The sequence below is a fragment of the Leptonotus elevatus genome, chromosome 6 (genome assembly GCF_054856555.1).
Source record: "Leptonotus elevatus isolate MCC_2025b chromosome 6, RoL_Lele_1.0, whole genome shotgun sequence".
NCBI classification, from domain to species: Eukaryota; Metazoa; Chordata; class Actinopteri; order Syngnathiformes; family Syngnathidae; genus Leptonotus; species Leptonotus elevatus.
In genome coordinates, this window is record NC_141244.1 from 11,172,108 (window position 1) to 11,194,134 (window position 22,027).

Below are 22,027 nucleotides of genomic sequence, written 5' to 3' on the forward strand. Positions count from 1 at the left end.
CAGTAAAAAAAAAATCGTCTGACACCCCTAATTTTTTAATAATATTTTCTTTTTTGTTTGATTACTTAATTATTTAAACTCAAGATTAATCACAATTTTTTTATATGTTCTATATATACAATACATTTTTTTCTAGGTTTTCATACCCTTGTTAACAAAAGTGGAAAAAAATGTGAAACTAATAGAAATAGTTCAAATGAATTTTTGACGTCTATAGCCGTCAATGGCAGTGAATGAGTTAATGGTGGTCATGATGATTTTACTTGGAGAGGAAATTGTTTTTTGAGGTGATAGTTAGATTAACAATTTTTTTTTTTTGCTCATGGATTTTGGCTTGGGGTCGCACTCCCTTAAAGTTAGTGTGTACACATGATGAAACACAAGTAACAATAATTCTCCTGTATATAACAATAAGAAAAATACCTTACACTATAAAATGCCCCCAAAAAAGCACTTTGGAAGAAAACACTACTACAAGCAAGTACTGCAAATCCATATGTAGTGTATAACAACGTTTGTGGGTGTTTCCTGTTTCTGAAAAATGTGTGTAAATGTAAAAATAGTGACAATAGGCTTCTCATTAAAAAAAAATCTGTCATGGTTGGCACACAAAGAGGCATTTCTTAGAAAACCACACGTTACCTCTGTGCAGTATGTCGGAAACAACACCTTCATTTAGCTTTTACCAGAAAACAGCTTTGCCACAGGATTTGATCCGAAAAGCTGAACAAGGCACAATAACAGGACATGCAAATGTGACACGGCGCAGAGCAGACAGCAAGGAGCAGCGGATTTTGTCAGAGAATGTGGTAATTGACTTTTTAAACCTTCTTAGCTGTAACGTTTGCGACAGCGCTCCCGCAATTCTTACAGAAAACGTTGAACTCGTGTGCGTGTGCGACTAACAGTGTCTGCTACAGGAAGTGGGGGTCGTATGGGTGTCAGTGTTGCGGCTCTATGAAGCCCATAAATTACAAAAACAAAGACCACATGAGCGTAGTCAGAGTTTTTTTTTTTAAATAGCGACACAAAAGGTTCCTGTTCAACTCTATATCCAAATCTTCATCATTAGTGCCGTTATACTTATCAGATCAAGCATTCGAACATTATCTACAGTGAATCAAAACAATGTGACTCCAGATCAAGTCTCTCTGTGATGACTCACATCATGATAATCGTGAAAGTTCATTTTATAGGGCAGGAAAGTACAGTTAGTTATAGTTGTGAGTATTCTCTTTAAATACATTTAAGATTGAAAATGTTCATAATGTACTCTGGCAAAAGCCAGAAGATAACAAATTAAGAAATGCAAATGTACTTGAACTCAATATTTTACGCAGGTAATGTATAATTTTGAGCTTCACTGAATCATGATGATGAGCAAAAAAAAAGAAAAAATAATAATAATGAATCCGCTGCCTTAATAAATAAATAAATTAAATAAATCACCTTTATGGTTGTTTGGCATTTTATTATTCTTCGTATGAATTTACATTGCTAAAAAAAAATAATAATCTATGTGAAGATTTTATAGTGCATGCACATGAAATACATGTTATTTAAAAAAAAAAATCATTTTAGGGGCTTCTTTATAAAATAATATATTTTTTAAAAAGGAGCAAAGCATTGGAAATGTTGAATATTACAGCTGTGAGCTTATGCGATTGAACTTCTGTTGTTGGCTTGTTTAATTTTTGATCATTTGGGCGTTTTTAATCTCTTTAAAAAAAAATAGAGAGAGATTATTTTTGCTCTGTTCGAATGAAGTAATTTCTTGCTTTGTATCTGCTTACACAGATTGATGGATGCAACAAAGAACGAGACGTTCATTTACTTGGACATGTATGATTATGAAATTTACGATTCAAATTCCACCTATTATGGGGACGAGAGTCCCCAGCTGTCGGAAGGATTCGTGGCCATGCGGATCGTCCTCTGCATCCTGTGTTTTCTTGGTTTGATTGGTATGTTCAGAAAGTGCAATATACTGTTTTACACATTTGCTGTTAACACATTCAAATTCTCAATCGGTCTCAACGAAACAAACAGAGAAACATACGGAAAAATGTGTTGTTTCACAGGCAACGCCACTGTACTCTGGATTCTCCACCGCTACATCAAGCTGAAGACATTGACGGATATTTGTCTCCTCAACCTGGCTCTCTCAGACCTTACGCTGGCTCTTTCTCTCTTCCTGTTGGCCTACAATTCTCAGAACCTGGCAGTATGCAAAGTTACTACGGGAGTCTATCAGGTGGGACGGGATTGTGGTACAGCAATACACCAAATCAATCGTTTAGAATAATTGACTAAAGCCTCTGGAATTTGATTAATTGTAAGACTTCATAAACACGTCAGGCAATAAATCTATCAAATCATCAGAATTGTTTCCATTCCTTTTCCTGAATTGCTACTCTGTCCGACCTGGCTATTTGTTAGCATTTCAATGGCGTTTTGCATTGTTGGTTAGCATTAAGCTAAACATGAAACAGATTTTATTAAGACAAAACTATGTGGTTCTTTAAAATACACAATGTGTAATTCTCTTCCTTTATGTTTTCTTTGGCAGTAAACTTTAAGTTGGAGTGGCAATAAATAGCTTGAAGCCACTTTTTTAAATAATTGTTCTGTCAAAATGCTGCTTGGTGTGAAGTGAGTTGATTTGAGTTCACTGCCAGCAGAGAGCACTTGTATCTCAAATCTCTGCTCGCAATTCAAAGTAAAAAATCGTCCAACGACTGCTAGGATCTCGAAAAACACCACGGCACAGCTGTACTTTTACAGCAACTTTTTAAATACAACCAATTATATAGTCAATTTCCCATAATGTGTCCCTTTTAAATAATCAAAGAGACATGTATTCAAACACTCAACAGCACTAAATGTTTAAGCTTCGTTTCAGATTTCTAATTTGCTCATGTAGACTGCAATTGGGTCAAACCAACACGATCACCAGAGAGATTTATTTCTACGGGTGAAAACAATTGTGAAGCCAAGAGACAATAGAAAATCGGTGGGAGTACACAATCATTGACGCAGCAGATACATCAAAGAAGAAAGACACAATAAATGTTGAATGTACAGAAACGTTTGGAGAATTTTAAAGAAAGACCCTAAAATAACTTTTTGGAGTGACGTCAGCAACATCCAAAATCAGTGCACGTGTAACAACACATTGTTTGCAGAAGACAAAAGAAGTGTGACAACTCATCAATTATTAAAATAATCAACGACTATTTTGTCACTCGAATAGGTTAGAGAGTGTTTCAAGGGATACTTGAATCATTGAACCATTTTCAACAAAATATTTTGTCTATTTGATAACTTTTTTCATGTACAATTAATACCTTTAAAAACAAAATTTTCCACTTGCTGTCGACTGAAGATGACATCACCGTTGCTGAGGAAATAGGTAACGGCCAATCACGGCTCACCTGTTTTCTGGTTTTAGATAGCAAAGTGAGCCATGATTGGTCATTACCTGTTTCCTCAGCACGGTTTTGTTATCTCCAGTCGACAGCAAGTGGCAAAATTCGGTTTTTAAAGGTATTAATTGTTCATGAAAAATAATGAGGTTATCACATGAATTATAGACAAAATATGAACTTTTTACTGTTAAAAAGGGCTCAATGTGCCACGTATCCCTTTAACTTTAAATTGTCCAAATCACTAATACTAACAATAAAATAATTGACTGATAAATCGATTATTAAAATAAGCGTTAGCGTCTTCCTTTGGTGTTGAATCGGTGGAGGCTGACGTCTGGTGATGTCTGGTCGGTGCAGGATTTCACTTTCCTTTCTTTCCTTTGATCCTTCCTCGGGTCTCCTGACAACCTCATGACTCTAGCTGAATTCTGAAGTATTCGGTTTAGGTGAACGGTATGGGATTTTTAATAGGTTTTAGGTGAATTAATGAGCACACACTCACACGCACGCACACATGCACATACTCACACACATACAAAAAAAGAAAAAGAGAAAAAAGAGAGGGCATTGAGGATGACATGTCGAATCTGTAAGATTACCTGAGCTCTCTCTCAGGACAAAAAAAAAAAGTAAGTGTCAGTTGCAGTTCTAGTCTTCTTAAGAATGACTCAAGACTGAAATTTGCCAAAAAGTAGAAAGATTAGCCTCACATTTTCTAGAAAAAGGTTTTATAGCCTGAGGAGACAAAATTATGATTGGGCTTTGCATGGCTTTACAGGAATAAGATCCTTCCTCTCGATCATGATGGCAGCAGAAAAATTAAGTCCGACTTTTATTTGTCTGCCTATTTGAACAAAGATGGAACGAGATTCCTCATTATGCAGCAAGATAATGACCCAGAACAGAACACAGAAACAGAATTGTGACTTCAAATATATTTCACGTCAACCTCCGCTCTCCTTTGCAGTTGGGATTTTACAGCGGCACGTTGTTTGTGACCTTGATGAGCGCGGACCGCTACCTGGCCATCGTTCACGCCGTGGCGACCATGCAAGCCCGGACACTTGGCTGTGGACTGGTTGCCAGCATCGTTATCTGGCTGCTGTCCGTCGTCATGGCAACCCCACAGGTGATATTTGCCACTGTCAAAACGAGTCACAACAACTCCTTGAGTTGCCAGCCGGTTTATCCAGAAGAAAGTCAGCAGTTCTGGAAAATGCTCCGGAACTTCAGCGAGAACACGGTGAGTCTGCTCCTGTGTCTACCCATCCAGTTCTTTTGCTATCTGAAGATCCTGCTTGTGCTATCCAAGACGAGGAACTCCAACAAGGGTCGAGCAGTCAAACTGATATTCACCATCGTCTGTGTGTTTGTCGTGTGCTGGGTTCCCTACAACGTTGTCGTTTTCCTTCAGACACTGCAACTCTTTGAGATGTTCAACACCTACAAGGCCTCGACTGCAATCAGATTAGCCATGGCCTGGTCTGAGATCATTGCACTGTCACACTGCTGTGTCAATCCAATCATTTATGCCTTAGTTGGGGAGAAATTTCGGAAGCCTTTGAGGAATTTCTTGTCCAGATACTGTTACAAGAGAAGAGGCTCTGTCAGTCAGAGAGACAACTCGGAGAAAGAAACTTCCAACACAGCTCTAAGATCCTATTAGGAAACTAGGAAGAGGCAAAGTCGTGTGGAATTGATTGTTGATTGTTATGAAGCAGGAGTCGGAGGCTACTGAATGTCTAAAGTGGCCTATTCTATGCCTTTATCATTTGTTGTACAGTATGCTCGCTGTTTTTTTCCTACTTTTAGTCATTAACCAAAATGCTTCCCTCCCCCTATATATATATATATATATATATATTAGAGCTGTCAAACAATATATTTTTTTAATCAGATTAATCACATCATAGAATTTTGATGAATCACAATCGCTTAATTAAAAAGGCTTTTTGTCAAAAAAAATTGCCCGCCAAATTGAAAGAGCACTTGTTATGTTAATTCTTTCGACATTTAATGCCATGAGGACGTCTTCAACATTTTTTGATCCAATGCGCACGCTTATCCTCCACTTTTTCTAATCAGTTAATTGCATAATTTAAAATGGAAAAAAATGACCCCGATATTTTTGACATGAATTTTTTTTCTGAATGTCATACACAAACATTTATTAAATGCTTTACAACCTGTGCTACCTTTAACGTAGCCATCCGCTGCCAAGCTAAAGGATAATCTGCGGTCAAAATTAATAATAGTTAACGCTTTGTCAACACTAATATATATATATATATATATATATATATTATCCTTTATATGTTGATGGATGGATTTCATATTATTTTGTAACAGTGTGCAGATGATTGATTATATAAATACAAATAAAGACGATGAACAACAAACTCCCCAGATATTTATTTTTTCTTACTTTTAAACAAGGTAAAGGCTTCTTGCTGCCAGTCTGTCTGCTGCATCTGTAGGTCTTTTATGTTGGGTACTTTAGTTATTCAAATACGGTCGGAGAGAGAAATATCCAGTTGAATGCTACCCAACAACGTGGATGATGATGCATATTTATAGTTTAGCATTTTTTTTCAGAAAACGTGAAAAATTGAACCAAATACTAATTAGAGTAGTACACTTTTTTTTCCAGGTGTAAAATTAAATAACCTGTTTAACTAAAGATGTATCCGATCGTAGCAAAGGTGGCCAGCATCCTGAATTGTTTGATTAAAAAAAAAAAGAAAAAAGAAAAAAAAAAGATAAATAAATAAATAAATAAATAATTTAGGCCGTTATTTTAAGAGGGTGTCGATAATTGGGGAACCGGCAAGAAGTGTAGCTACTCTCCGTCAACAAATAACCTGCAGCAGATTTCATGGTGAGCAATTTGATTTGGGTGATACATCAGAATCATTTTAAATGGCTTTTGAAAATATAAAATAATATACATGTGTTGTCAGATGCAATTTTTAAGAAAAACAAGTTATTTTTGTTCTTAAGACAGTGTGTAGGATTTAGCGCCATCTGATGGTGAACTAATAATTCATTCATTTAAAAAACACTATTAATTTCTATAATATAAAAAAATATATATCACATCATCATACTTTAAAAAAAAAATATAATTTCTGGTCTAGTAATACCTAACTACTGTATATTACAAAGGTAGCAACAGACTTGGTAGCAGTGAGTGGTCATGTAGATGTAGACATTAGCTTAGCAGCTACAGAGGTGGGCATCGAGGGCCGCAGTCCTGCAGGTTTTGCACGTTGCCCTTCTCCAACACAGCTGATATATGATCAGCTCATCAGCAAGCTCTGCATAAGCCTGATAACGATCCTGTTGATTGGAATCAGCTTGTGTTGGAAGTGAGAAACCTCCAAAACCTGCAGGACTCCGGCCCTCGAGGACCGAGATTGCCCACCTCTGGGCCTTAGCATGTGTAGCATTTTTATCGGAGCCTTGGCTAACTCGGCTGAGAGCCACTTTGCCCACTCGAGCTCACTGCTTTAGTGATGGCTTCATTACGAGACTAAAGGAGCGTGCTTCACTGTGCTGAGCTTTTAGATTTTAAGGGGACAGCAACGTTTGAAGATGTTGCCATCAAATTGTTTTGGGATAATAATAATTTGTGGTGTATTGATGGTTTAAACTATGAATATAGGTCATTGTAATCACTTTATTATTCATGGAAATTTGCTACTTGCATTGATTCTCATGCGAATACGGGCTCCACTGAATAGCGTCAGACATGTTCAAAATGGAACGAAAGTCTGAACCAAGATGGCTGAGGTTGCTGTTGTTAGAAAACGTTATTTTGTTTTCTTGCGTGTTTAAATAAAAATCAACGTTGAGATCTGTGAAGAGGTTTCCTTGCAAGGTTTTTATTACAGAAAGTTTCTGAAGACACAAATTAGTTCACTCAAGTAGTGATCTGTCCAAGTGTGTGTCCTTCAAGTGGACCCACAGCACCTTTATACCAAAACAGTGTTTACAGGATATCGTTTCTCCCCTCCCTGAGTCCTTGGGGAAAGAGTGAAGTAGAAAAAAACAGATAAGACTTCCGACAGCTCATATCTTAGTTCATCCCAGATTTTGGAAGAATAATTGGACCTGGCTCATCCTTGAACTTTAGACTGGATAACTGAAAACAGAAACTCTGCCTGCACTTTTTAAACATATACTCCTTAGATAAATCACAGGAACCTTATTACACATTCCTTTCACAGGGAAGAGAACAAAAGACACTATGCATCAAGTTCAATTGAATTAACTGTTTTCTTATTACTACACAGCTGTAACTAAATTCAAAACAGTTAAAATATCAATTGAAACAGTAAAAATGTCAAACATCAAACTGTAAATGATGGAAGTTTAGGTCAGGTTAGGGATACTTTCAAGTGAATGATAATTCTTCAGCCAAAAAGATTTGACTTGAAGCCGTCGCTCAAATGTGTCATCTGTCACATTTAACAACAGGTGCAGCTGGCAAGCAATTTCCACCACAACAATTGTGAAAGTGTCACAGAGCATTGCGCCGCGCTGCTCGAATCACGAGCAGCGTGCACTTGCTGCAAGACTTTGTTTATGTTTTTTTTTTAAAACCACACACTTCTATATATTTGAAAGCCTCCTCAGGAAGTATTGCTATAAAAAAAAAAAAAACCAGCAACTCTAGTCAAAAGTTGTTTGGAGGGTGACCATTTAGTTACCGATGTGATCAATCTAGGATTACCACCAACTATCAACATCTTCAAATCACTGGAAGGTAAAGGTTTTTTTTCTTTTTCTTTTTATAATATATGAATTAGTATAAGTAGCTCATGGTCCTGTGATATCAGTGTTAGTCTGTTCTCGACCAATACGCACACACACAATGCAAACTATATCTGTTAATATCAAGTCTAATTTCATCTATCTTGTCCTATTTTCTAAAGTCAATGTTATTTGAAAATGGATTCAATAATTTAAACATCAAATATATTCAGGTCACTGTATTAAACATTGCTATCTAATTTCAAGTATCTTAAAATGTAATATTTTCCATTACAATCGTTTTCTATTGAAAGCTAGTTTTAACAAGGAGGATATTGTATAAATATACAACACAGGTTATGCTTATTTTATATTTTACAGACAACCATGGCTGAAAGTCCTTCGGTTCTTCTTGGCTTGAGCGAGAACCTTCTTCCAGTGGAATTAACATGGTAAGAATAGTGTAGGAATAAAATTGTATCGCTCTGTTAACAGTCTTTAAAAGACTGAGCTAGATTGTGCAAAAGCACATCCAGTTAAGCGATAAACATTTACAGCAGTCATTTTTGTCTCAGGCCACATCGTAGTTAGGGTTTTCCTCAGTTGGCCATTAAAACTGTGAATTTAAATACATGTATGATTGTCTCATATTTCATATAATCAACAATTTGATGAAGAATAAATCAATAAATCAGAAGCCAATAAAAACTAATTGTTCAACTATTATGACATTATTTATGTATTTTTTAGAGAAAGCTCAGTATTGTTAATTCGGTAATCTTACCGATTCGACATGTCATCATCATCATGGCTCTTTCTTTAAAAAATTTTTTTTTTCTCTTTTTCTTTTTTTTGTACGTGCGTGAGTATGTGCGTGCGTGTGAGTTTGTACACATGAATTCAGCTAAAACCTATTAAAAATCCCATACCGTTCACCTAAACCCAATACTTCAGAATTCAGCTAGAGTCGTGAGGTTGTCAGGAGACCTGAGGAAGGATCAAAGAAAAGAAAGGAAAGTGAAATCCAGCACCTACTACCCACCGGGTTACCAACCAGAATCTTTCACCAACCCCAGAAACATCTAAATTGACATTATGTATAATGCTGGCAATATCTCAACATTTTCAAAAGTGGACACCATTTGCAATTTCAATGCACATCATTTGCTTTTGCGGGCCATATAAAACGATGTGGCGGACCAGATGTGGCCCTCAGGCCTGGAGTTTGACACCTGCGATTTAGCAGAACGATGTATTTACGTTGATGATTTTGCTTCCTTCAGGCCAACTTCAACAAGTTTTGCCGAAAGCAGCACGTTTGATGACATGGACTACAGCCTTTTGCCGGATGGCGACTTCGGGAGGTGCGTTTACGGCCGACCCGGATCTTCCTTCCTTCCGGCAGTCTACTGTATTTTCTTCCTGCTGGGCCTTTTTGGGAACTCTCTGGTCGTGTGGGTCATGGTGTGCGGGGTGCGACTTTGCAACATGACGGACGTGTGCCTCCTGAACTTGGCCATCGCTGACCTGCTATTGGTGGGCTCCCTTCCCTTCCTGGCCTACCAAGTCCGGGACCAATGGATATTTGGAGACGCTATGTGCAAAGTCTTCCTCGGCGTTTACCGCATCGTTTTTTATGCGGGCATTTTTTTTATCATGATAATGAGCATCGACAGGTACTTAGCCATCGTGCATGCGGTTTACGCCATGAGGGTACGCACGCGCTCGTTCGGTATTATCGTAGCAGTTGTCACATGGCTAGTTGGGTTTTTGGCTTCTTTTCCTGAACTCGTCTACCTCAAACAGCTGCCTGACCACATGAACTCCACCTTCTGCTTCCCCGTGTATCCCACGTCCGCTTGGGACAACTCCAACGCTCGCTTCTGGCAGCTTTTTGGCCTTTTTAAAATGAACATTTTAGGCTTATTCATTCCCATGGCCATCATGTTTTTTTGCTACTCGCAAATCATCAGGCGGCTGCTAGCCAGCCAGTCGTCTAGAAGACAGACCATCCATTTGGTGGTCATTGTGGTGGCCGTCTTCTTCGTATGCTGGGTGCCCTACAATGTGGCGTCGCTGTTCAAAGCGCTGGAGCTGTTGCAGGTCTACACCGAGTGCGAAAGCAGCAAAGCCATCCGATCGGCTTTACAAATCACCGAGGTCGTCGCCTACCTCCACAGCTGCCTCAACCCTGTCTTGTATGTCTTTGTGGGGCAGAAGTTCCGGAGGAATCTGCTCAGGTTGATCCACAGGGCTCCATGTGGTCTGTGCCAACTCGTCAAGGTCTTCGTACCGCAGCAACAGATCAGCAGGTCCTTCATCTCACAAACCAGCAGCCTGGATGAGAGGAGCACTGCTGTGTGACAAAAAAAAGAATATATATATATATATATATATATATATATATATATATATATATATATATATATATATATATATATATATATTAGGGGTGTAAATTGCCTAGTACCTGGCGATTCGATCCGTATCACAATTCATAGGTAACGATTCGATTCAATACCAATTAATCTCAATCCGAATCTATAAATTGATTATTGCATTTTTTTTTACTCAAGTTTAGAAAATACTAATCAGTACACTTGTATATGTACGCTGTAAGATTTGTATGAAAATGTATTATTTATTTGAAACTTCAGGTTTATAATTGAGACACTGTATTTAACAAACAATCTGTTCCATGTTTGAACAGCATTGAAATAAAATATTAAGGCTTAATGTTACATTAATTATAAAAATGTTTCCATGCTTAACGTGTGAACGAGTAAGACGTTTTGTTGAATATTTCCATAAAAAAAATTATGTTTAACTCATTCACTGCCATTGATGGCTATAGACGTCAAAAATTCATTTGAACTATTTCTATTAGTTAAATTTCTTTTTTCCCACTTTTGTTAACAAGAGTAGAAAACCTAGATTATTTTTTTTTATTGTTCATTTAGAACAGGTATAAAATTTGTGATCAATCGTGAATTAACTATTGAAGTCATGCAATTAATTACAATAAAAAAAAATATCACTTGACACGATTTAAAAAAAAGAAAAGACAAAAGATTATTAAAAATTAGGGGCTGATGCCATTACATTTTTTAATCGTAATTAATTGCAATACTTCACTAAAAAATCTAGGTTTTCATACTCTTGTTAACAAAAGTGGAAATTTTTTTTTTAACTAATAGAAATAGTTTAAATTAATTTTTTAGTTAAACATCGAATCGATTCGAGAATCGCCCACTGTAATATCGCGATATATTGCAGAATCGATTTTTTAACACCCCTAATATATATATATATATATATATATACATATATGGATTTTAGATGATGCTAGTGATGTACTAGTGTTAGCCAGCAGCATATGATTGTATCTTGCACAGAGTAATTGCTTGAGCTGAATGCCACACAGGGTAACATTTGTGCAATCCTCAGCCACTACAGGAAATCGCTGCACTAAATGCATACAAACCCAACATCAATGTGCAAGTCACACTCAAACTCACCAACCATTGCAGCCGGCTGCATGAGTTACGCAATAAGACGCTGCTGTTGCGGCAAGTGTCATGACACCTTCGTCACCATCTATAGGTCGAAAACCGCAGCATGAAAAAGAAAAAAAGGATGTTGTTAGTGTATGCATGTTTTTTGTTGTTTTATCATTTGCTGTATTTTGCTGTTGAGATACAAACATACCTCTGAAATAGATGATATCATAACATAACAATAGAAAAATTACGTTTTGTATCGGACATAATTACGGGTAGAAAGACACACACACTCAATGAAAGTTTTTGTCATAATTTAGTCATCTGATTGTACATTTTAATCCGATTGCAGTCGACGAAAAATAAAGAGCAAATTTTAGTCAACTAAATGTTCTACTTTAGCTTACATTTGAGTTTTTTTTACAGAAATTTATAACACGCACGACTCACATTTAACACAGTAGTCAATACAGCAATAGTGTTCCGCAGAGATGTGCAAAATGGACAAACATCTGCAAGGTGCCAATACGGGATTTTAAGTAAACTGTTAAGAGAATTGATGGCAAGTGGGAAGAAGCTATCGAAACGTCTGCTGGTTTTATTGTTCGATAGCGCCTACCTAAGGAGTTGTAAGAGGTGGTGACCAGGATGTGGAGGGTTAGAGAGAATTTATAAATATATTTAATGATTCCCCAAGAGAATTTATGAACATATTTAAAGTTTTCCTTACCTATTATTATTATTATTATTATAATAGAACTATATTGTAAAAGTTATATAGCGTTATATTAGGGTAGCAGTATCCATCTTTTCATCCATTTTCCGAACTGCTTATTAAATACGTTTTATTTCTTCCTACTCCCGAACAATCTAATTTTATTTTCAATGTTTGTAATTTTTCTTGGTTATTTTCACATGTTAAAATAAACAATTCATTAAAGCATTTAAGTCTAATTATGACTTTCAAAAAACTGCTTTTGAAATATTTTAAAAAGTGTGTAATCCTAAACGTTTCTTGTGCAGTTTCTGATTCAATCACAGGAGACAAGAAATTGCTCTTCGAACGTTTAATGGCAAAATAACACCACAAACTAAAATATTTACACTTACATGTAACATGTAAACACGGTCTTCTGTACAGAGGAATATACATGCAAAAGTAAAAATGAAGTCATCATACAACATTCAAATTGACATTGCCGCAGTCAGTGTTGGTGTATTTCAAATATGAAACAGTCACTCTGAGGTTTACATCCTGGCTGGAGGCAAAATGCCCTCTGCCCCTCTCTGTACATCTTTACATCACAAGCAAGAGGCGGATGAGGGGTTCACAAAAGGCATTTGAATTACTTACAACATCATTTGCTTAATAGAAGCTTTCACATAATTAGATTAACTTTTTTTTTTTTTTTTTTATACAGAACCCAGACGCACAAAGACAAAAAAAACAAAAAACATTGCAGAACTCAACATGTGTCTTCAGATTAGTCGATGTAACTCATCCAATGAAATTGACCCAAGAGGATATGGATTAGGCACCCCATGCTCAGCTCATGCTATATTGCTTAAGGATACAAACAGAAAGCAAGCAAAGTGAAGTCCGGCCTTAACGCAGCAATTAAATCACCAAACATTCACATGGAATAATAAATAAAATGTCATTCATGTAAACTCTTAAATATCTGGGTCCACTGTACTCTCTATAAGTTAACACGAAAAATTATAATAATACAGGAAAACAAATAGAAAACTTTGGTATTATTATGGAAACAAACAAAGACAAAAAAAGAAGAAGCTTAAGTGCCTTTGAAATAGATACACATTTCATTTTACATCGTTGCCAAAGCTCGCATTCAGCTGGAGTTTTGCAGATATTAGTACTGAACTGAATAGAAAAAGAGTTAACACAATACAGACGTCTATTGCAGTACCAGTTACGTACATGCCTTTATTTCCTTGAACGACTACGGCTACAAAACAAATCTTCATAAATACTTGCTCAAATGCTCAAGCTGCAACATTGCACGTGGAAACCGACATAAAGTGAGTGCATTTCAAAATTAGTGCGTCACGTCATATGCTGTCAATCAAATAAGACTTTGTTCAGTGGCAACAGATGATTCCAAAACGACAAATGAAAAAGCGAGAATATTTTATTTACAAATAAGGCGGAGATCTAAGAAGCTTTGCCTTGAAGGTTTCTATTCATTTCTTCAGCTTTGATGCCGAAGGCAAGCGAGAGGACAGCAAGTACTATTGCACTCAAAGGAACCGCAACGGAGGACATGGTGTGGTCGTCACGTTGCCGTGACAACGAGCGCACCTCGCCGACAGACGCCGCTACGTCTCTCGTCTGTTATTTCCTTCAACTGAAAGTTGAACTGTACACAGTTTTGCTTACAAAAAGTAATCTCTTTTTACAAAGAAAAAGGCTTCTCCTGTGGTCAACTAAAAGCAGCCTGACATTTCTACTTCCTCTTTGTAACACTAAAGGACTCGCGAGGAAAGAAAAACGTGCTTTTCTGTCCGCTAAGTCAGAGTTGGAAATCTCCCAACAGTTTGTTGTGCAGGCATAAACGCAATATGCCGAGGTGAGGGGGGAAGGGGCGGAGTCAAAAGGGTTTATCAGCAGACGTCATTCAGTCAGTCAGCAGCAGCAGCAGGACTCTCGTGGATCAGTGAGGGAACATAACGTCAGTGCGGAAGTGTTGATCGGCACGCTCGGGTACTTCCGGTTACATGTGGTTAAGAAGACGGTTGTGAAGAAACGCCTTCAACGACCCGATGGGCCGGACATCGTTCTGGTGTTTCCGTCTGTCGATGAACGAAATGAGCCGGGACGTGTCCAGATGCGTGGCGGGAATCTGGCACGGCGGGAGCTGCATGCGATTGGAGGCGGCGTATCCGGCGTCGGGAAGGCGGAGCCACGGCTCCTGCAGGCAGGCGCTGGCCGAGGGCCGCCGCTCGGGCTCGCCCTGCAGCAGCAGGCACACGAAGTCGCGGGCGGCCGTGCTCACGCCTTCGAAGTAGTCGGCGGGGAAGCTGAAATCCAGCCGGCAGATGTTCAGACACGTCTCCTCCAGACTCTCGTCCAGGAACGGCGACGCGCCGCTGAGCACGACGTAGGTCAACACACCTGTAAAACACCACAAAATCAGCTATGTTGTAAATAAAAGTTTTTTTTTCCAAGTTCACACTGTGCCCCGCTTGAGCCTTGTTTTTTCCCCCCATCCCCCTTATGTTTTTCTTTTTCATCTAAGAAACATTGATAGGTGAGCCGCCAGGATTCACGTTCTGTCTCCCCCTGGTGGTCATTGTTGTTTTCATGATTCTTGGACAGGATTGTGACTGGTGGGATCGCCCATTTATGGATCAATAAAATAATCTGAATCTGAATTGTCAGTGCCAGCAACTAGTCTAAAGTCACTCAAACACGGTACTCTGATTAATTCTGATTTAACAAAATTTGGGGGCTCAAAATATGCCCTTGAAGTTGTACAAAACCTCAAATGTGAGACGTCAGTGTTACGTGCAAGACAATCGAAAATCTCATGAGATCTGAGTTCAAGGATGGTGTGTTTATTGGGGGGCACATATTACAAAAACTTGGACCCGCCTCAATGTGGAGCGTACAGAACAGAACATTAGAACATGTAAAATGTGAAATAAGAAGTCTCACATTCAAAGTGTCGCTACTTATTAGCTATTTTATTGTGGTACATTTAAAAATGTTAATGATGTGAGATGCATCTCTGATGCACTGCATCATCATCATCATCATCATCATTCATCACAAATATTTTATTGGTTCTATTTTGTCCCTGCTTACCCCCTTACATTTCAAAATAAACAGCTTTTACACTTGTAATGTAATTATAAATGTAGACATTTTACTTTAAAATTGCCTGTATATTATGACCAGAAAGTAAAGATCTTGCCAGAGTTTGGCTTTAGCCTCAGATGCTAGTTAGCTAGCTCCCATGGTGCTTGTTTACCTGCTAGGGAGCTAGCTAGCTAGTTAGCACCCATCGTGCTCATTTACCTGCAAGGGAGCTAGCTAGCTAGCTAGCACTCGGGGCTAAAACCAAACTGTGGAAAGGGTTTTGACTTTCTGGACCTGGATTTGCCAATTGCCACCTCTGATTCTGACCCTGAAATGCATCTTTTCTATTTCCACTACAGTAGACCCCCGCATATTTCCGCTTCAGCATTCTTGGATTGGCAAAACCACTGCTTATTCATGTGATTATGGATTTTTGTTCCATTTTAAGCAGATATTGCAGTATATATTTTGTTGCTGGGGTAGTTTATATTCAGCTAAACCCCATTATAATTATAATTGTAAAGGAATGAGTTGAATAGTTTCTCATTTTATCGTGTGGGTGAATTTAGTGAAGTGGCAGGCTGGTTCTGTGTGAGACATCAAACAGACCTAAGCTCCACATGTCGGACATCACAGAGGCGGGCTGACCCAGGACCAGCTCGGGGGCCGAGAACTCCGGGCTGCCCAGAAGAGGATGGATGTAGGTGGAGGGTGGGTTGAGCTGAATGGCATCACCAAAGTCAGTCAGCTTCACCACAGGCTGGGAAGACACCTGCTCGACCACAATGTTCTCGGGCTGCGGAAACATCGACATGCGGTACAGTTAGGACGCCTTCTGCATTCCACACCGTTTTGCAAAGAGGTGCAGTAACCCAGATATGCATACTTTGAGGTCAAGGTGCACTATCCTCCAGCCGTGCAGGTATTGGAGCGCTTCAAGAATATCTCTGAGGTACAGGGCCACTTTCTCCTCCGTCAGGTTTCCCCAGCTCACGATGTAGTCCAGGAAACGTCCTTGGTCAGCCCTGAACACAAAAGCCAGTAACACACACTTTAGTCATGTTGAAGTAGGTCCCTTTCCATCCTGTCTCCCTCTGTTGGTCATTATTTTTTATTGTTTCTTGTAGGGGTTGAGCCTGTAAACTCATTCACTCACATCCATTTTTACTGAAGCAACCCCCTTCGCTCCAAGCTGTTCTACTGGATGTTGACTGATTTTGCTAGGCCACAGAATATTGTGTTCTATTGCTATGAAAACATGGACCTGCACCTACCAAAAGAAAGATTAGAGTCTCTTCTTTCATCAGGATAAAAAGTATATTTGTATCTATTTCCGTTTTGCAGCAATTAGCATTAGAATATAGCTCAATTTCATCATTATTCACAAACCTGTTGAAAACACTGGGAAAAAGACTGACTGATCTCTTATACTCTATTGCCACCTGCTGGACATTTTTTTGTAATAACTACCATTGCTTTAAGCGACCTATTCAGGTCAGAAGCTGCATCAAAACCTGTATGCTAGCCTAAAAAAACAAAAAATGTATATATACGTTTTTGGGAGTGAAGTACAAAGTATTGAAAACGTATGTATAAGTTTTTGGGTTTGATTGAGTTAAGTGACATTTTGTTGCTCTGTACTTGTGCATGTGCTATGACAATAAAGATAATCCATTCCAAGAGAAGTTGAAATGAAACTGTTAATCGCATTTTAATTGAAAACAGAAATACAGAAAAACTGCACAATTTAGTTAAAATGGATGAACGACCACAAAATTGCGAGTTCACATGCTGTACTTACATCTCTAAAATAAGCACATAGCTGTTGGCCGTCTCATACGTGTCCAGGAAGCGGACCAGGTTTGGATGATCCACAGTCTGGAGGAGTTTGACCTCCTGCAGCACTTGTTCCCGCCGCAGCAGCTTCTTGTTGACATGTTTCGCCGCCACGGTCCATTTGCTGCCTCTCTGGTCGCACCGCTTGGTCACTGAGAAGCGGCCTCTGTGAAGCACAAATTGCAGGTTAGGTGAATATTTGGATTCAATTGATATTCTTAGCGTGTGTTGGAATTTGCTCTTACTAGGTTCAAATGGCCAAAAATCTAATTTGCCAAAATGAAGTTGTTACTAAACATATGGGTTTGATATTGTTAGAATAAATGTACGTAAGTTATCCCATATTTACTCCTACAATATTGCAAAGCATGACTTATGGAACTGTGCCTTATCACAAGATAGCGGCTGTAACACTTTGCGGATGAACTGTTAAACTTTGACTGTTGAAACCTTCAGCGTCGAAGAAAGACACATCTGTATTATTATCTGCATAAGGACTCATATCCTTGCTGCTGTATGTTACCCCTGCCCTTTAGAGCAGCAACACCTGTGTAAACTAGGGAAAATCCAATTAAAAAAACGACTCGACGGAGTGAGCTCAGAAAGGGTAGGAGGTTGTAATCTGTACACATCTCTGTCCGCTCTCCTCGCGAGCAAAAATAATCTAAGTCTCTTGTCTTCCTTCCTTGTTTGTTGTTTATCAAATGTTCTAGGTTGATTGAACCTGACATATATGGTCATAAAAATAATTAAACCATTCTTACCTTCCAAGTTCAGAAATATCAGTGTAGTGGGATTCAAAACCACGTTTCCAAATCGTATTGTTGCTATCATCTGGGCTTCCTGTAAAAATACAGTGTTGGGTAACTTTTTTTTTTCCAAATCAAGATGCACTACAAAATCAATAAATGTTGATCATTTGGATGATGTTATTAGCATGTTTGACATTAGATCACGGCATAACTCTCACCTGAGACTCTGAGGTTGGCGGTGGAGGTTACAGAACCTGCCACATTCATCGCAACACAGGTGTATCGGCCGTTGTCCTCCATAGTCACCCCGAGGATACACAAGGTCGCCTCTCCTGTCTCACTGCACAAACGGAACATTTATTTTTCGTTATATATATTTAGTTAAAACTGTGGGGATTACACTGCAATGCAACACGTTCTTAAAAATATGACGTTTTAAATAGAAGCAGATCATGCAGAATGTAACAAATTTAAAACTTACAACAGAAACGGTGTAGCCCCCTAAAATATTTAAAAAATATATAGTTTTGATGCTTTTCTGAAGCTGCAACTTCAAGCTAAAAAAAAAAATCCTCCTTTTAAATGTCTTTCTCCCCTCACTTGACTCTATTCATATCTATGCGGTTACCTGTAGGTGATGCTGTATTGTCCGTTGTTGCTAAGAGTGTTGTTGTCCGGACCTCGCCACGTGACAGCGGCGCGGGGCCGCCCACTCATTTTGCATCTGAGAGTAACACTGTCGCCACTCTCACATGTAACATCACTAAGCGGGATGAGGAACTCTGGAGGAGCTGCATGGCAGAATGACAATGGAGATGAGGACCAGTTAAACATTTCCCAGTAAAGAAAGAAAAGACAAGTTCAGCCAATTAATTTGTATTTTTTAGTTGTCGCACAATGGAAGCTGCTCGATCAAACACCCCTGAAGCCATACAATAGAAGATTAACTAATGATGTGTAAGATTCTCATCTCGCAATGTTTTTGGAATTAATAATTATCCGTGGAAAGCCGATTTAATCACAGGGAAAACATGTCAACTCCACACAGGATGGCCTGACCCGAGAATCAAACCTGGACCTTTAAGGAACTTTTCAACCTTAATCAAATATTTTCATAACTCTTCTGATGAAACATCGACTTAAAACTAGTTGAATGGTACCTTTGCCATGGCCTGAGTCGGTCCGTATAATTTTTACTGGCACTAAGCAACTTTGAGGAGGATGGTTGGAACACTGCCACACAAAAAAACTACAAATATGCTCACTTCTTTATGGCATACGTCAAAAGCAACCCCGGATGAAAGGGCAGTCAAGGATTAACATTAGCCCGGATTTCACTCGCTGGAGTGAGCTAAAAAAACGACGGAATGCGCTTGTCCTCATAGGAAATGTGGTCTTCCTTTAGACATCACATTACCTCTGTATTCCATATTGCGTCGCCATAATCAACATAAACTGAAAGTTATTTAGTGTTGCTTTAACACCACCATTTTTTTTAAACATGCGATTAATGACCGCCCCTTACCCGGAAAGCATGTACTGGGGGAATTCCAGTCGCAACGCAGCAGACACGCCCACGTAAAAAAAAAAGCTTAAAAAAATCACGGCAGCAAGGTTGAAGCAATCAGGTTGGCCGTCCTGGTCGATGAGGTGTCCCTTATTTATTTTTCAGAGAGTTGTCAACTCTAATTGCCGTAAAAACAAAAAAAATATTGCGCTAAATCGTTATTAACGCGCTAATTTTGAAACCCCTAGTCTAAACCTTAGACGGGCCACTGCAGAGGTGGCAAATTTGGGTCCAGAAAGTAAAAACCCTGCCACAGTTTGGCTTTAGCCCCAGGTGCTAGCTAGCTAGCTCCATAGCTAGCACCCCAGGTGCTTGTTTACCTGCTAGGGAGTTAGCTAGCTAGCACAAGGGGCTAAATTGAAACTGTGGCAGGGTTTTTCCTTTCTGGACCTGGATTTGCCATCTCTGGCCCACTGTGTTTATTGTTTTCACATATGTATTCATTCAGTAGTGCACTCACCATCACTGATGAAGTTGGGATTCAAAAGCTGCAATGTAAATATAAAGACATACAGTATATCAATCTCCAGTACAAATGAGAGGCTTTAGAAAGAGAACTGATCGGATCAATTGCACTCCACCTTGCCAGAGACTTTGTTGGCCAGGTTGTCCTGAGATTTGCGGTAGCCATTCTCCAATTTCCTACCGTCCTTGTCTCTCTTCTCGGACTTGCGGCGGACACGAAGCGCAGTATGCCATGACATGGATTTTCTAAACCAAAGAAGATAGATCGCATCAACTTCTAACAGATGTTTCTCACAGTTGCAATATAAAGTTGTTTTGTTTCAGCGTACAAACAAGAGAAATGTCTCTGTTGGCTTACTTGATGGTCCCCTCTGGGAAATCGGATGTGGTGGAGGATGAAGTGTGTCCTAATACAAAGCCAGGAATCCATCCTTCAGCTGCAGGGCTATGCTCATTGGCAGCTCGGTAAACCAGGAACATATTTTGCTGGTTGCTGGCCAGTATTTGGACGACTTCACCCTGTGCTACACTGATCTCATCCTCCTTCACAGCCACATAATCTTGGGTCACCAACATGGTGGACACACTGCTGCTGCTGCTACTGCTTTCACTCTGCCAGACGACAAGACCAGCAAAAGAGTTTCCAGTGTGAATCTGCTTGCAATGTACTGTAGCACAGCAAGTCGTTTTTAGTATTTGCTATCCATCAATCAAATAGCATGATTTGATTGACAACTGTGTTTAATTAAACATGACTAGACACATGCATTATTGGAAGCAAGGTTAAATTAATTTGAATATTGCAAAGGCATGAAAGTGTTGAATTTGGTTTACAGTGAAAAGCTCTGAGAAAATGTGAAGCAGAAGAAATGATCCTTTTGTCTTATAAACTGTAGTTATTGAGGACAAATGATGCTTTCTGATGATACAAATTTAAATCAGTCATAAAAGACAAAATTCAGATTGGGCAGCGTTAGGAAGGAAGTAATGAAGAGCTCTTAATTCATTCACTGCCATTGACGGCTATTGACGGCAAAAATTCATTTGAACTATTTCTATTAGTTTAACATTTTTTCCACTTTTGTTAACAAGAGTGTGAAAACCTAGAAAAAAATGTACATCTAGAACAGATATAACATTTATGATTATTTGGGAGTTCTAAAAGTACAATTAAAAAATTGTAGGTTTTCACACTCTTGTTAACAAAAGGGTAAGAAAATGTTAAACTAATAGAAGAAGACGAACAGAGAACACACAGAAAAAAGATAGAGGGAAATGTGAGAGACAGAGAGCATAGGGAGAGAGAGTGAGAGTGATAGCAAAAGAGAGAAAAGAAAGAAAGGGTAAGCTAAAGAAAGAAAAGAGAGAAGACAGAAAGAGTGCGAGCCTGCACGACTATCCTCCCACCCCCCATGAAGACGCTGACTCCGCTTCGCTGGGCCAGTTAACCAGGCAGAAGAGTTTCATTTGACTCTGCCAGGACCAAAACGTCCTCCAAATCTGCCCGAAGTCTACGATTCATTAGTCGAAAGCCTTGACTGAACGTAAGACACATAAGGGACCGGGAGCGAACATACTGGCATCCGTGGAAAAAGCACACGCCGAAACGTGGTGTGCCTTCGAGTCCCCCCCCCACGGCTTGCCATGCATATGACGACGGACTATGAGAAAACTAGAAATTTGAATGCTGAGAACCAAATGACCAAAATCCCACGCCGTGCTAAGTTTCGGGAAAAGGAGGCTGACGTGACCGCCGGGAAGTATCGCCCCTTATGTCTACAAACATCCCCTCCCACACGATTCATTGTTCGAAAAATTAGGTAAGAGAGACCAGATGCATTCAAAATGTTGGCAAACGGCAAAGAGGAAATCAAGCAGAAACCGCTTGGCTGTGACTTACA

The 22,027-nt window shown here is 39.0% G+C and overlaps 3 protein-coding genes across 4 annotated transcripts in view; 2 read left to right on the top strand and 1 right to left on the bottom strand.

The window, feature by feature from the left end:
* Positions 1-693: 693 nt before the first annotated feature.
* Positions 694-5,146, top strand: LOC147172031 (C-C chemokine receptor type 4). The gene is made up of 4 exons (XM_086079123.1): positions 694-809; positions 1,798-1,964; positions 2,082-2,254; positions 4,396-5,146. The coding sequence occupies exons 2-4, from the start codon at positions 1,802-1,804 to the stop codon at positions 5,092-5,094; spliced, it is 1,035 nt and encodes a 344-aa protein (XP_085935249.1). The 5' UTR covers positions 694-809; positions 1,798-1,801; the 3' UTR covers positions 5,095-5,146.
* A 2,814-nt stretch (positions 5,147-7,960) lies between these two features.
* Positions 7,961-10,547, top strand: ccr8.2 (chemokine (C-C motif) receptor 8.2). The gene is made up of 3 exons (XM_086078914.1): positions 7,961-8,196; positions 8,565-8,635; positions 9,467-10,547. Exons 2-3 carry the CDS (start codon positions 8,571-8,573, stop codon positions 10,545-10,547), a joined length of 1,146 nt encoding a protein of 381 aa, XP_085935040.1. The 5' UTR covers positions 7,961-8,196; positions 8,565-8,570.
* Positions 10,548-12,735: 2,188 nt separating this feature from the next.
* The window catches only part of triob (trio Rho guanine nucleotide exchange factor b), a 107,732-nt gene continuing 98,440 nt past the window's right edge, over positions 12,736-22,027 (bottom strand). The window contains exons 52-61 of one of the 2 annotated variants that reach the window (XM_086079453.1): positions 20,485-20,738; positions 20,243-20,372; positions 20,122-20,149; positions 18,723-18,885; positions 18,313-18,434; positions 18,107-18,185; positions 17,308-17,508; positions 16,393-16,531; positions 16,116-16,302; positions 12,736-14,819 (exon numbers count right to left, since the gene is read on the bottom strand). In XM_086079453.1, the coding sequence (XP_085935579.1) occupies positions 14,419-14,819; positions 16,116-16,302; positions 16,393-16,531; positions 17,308-17,508; positions 18,107-18,185; positions 18,313-18,434; positions 18,723-18,885; positions 20,122-20,149; positions 20,243-20,372; positions 20,485-20,738 (1,704 nt within the window). In that variant the 3' untranslated portion in view covers positions 12,736-14,418. Of the gene's footprint in view, positions 14,820-16,115; positions 16,303-16,392; positions 16,532-17,307; positions 17,509-18,106; positions 18,186-18,312; positions 18,435-18,722; positions 18,886-20,121; positions 20,150-20,242; positions 20,373-20,484; positions 20,739-22,027 lie in introns of those variants that run through there. The other variant, XM_086079454.1, reaches the window with a different exon arrangement.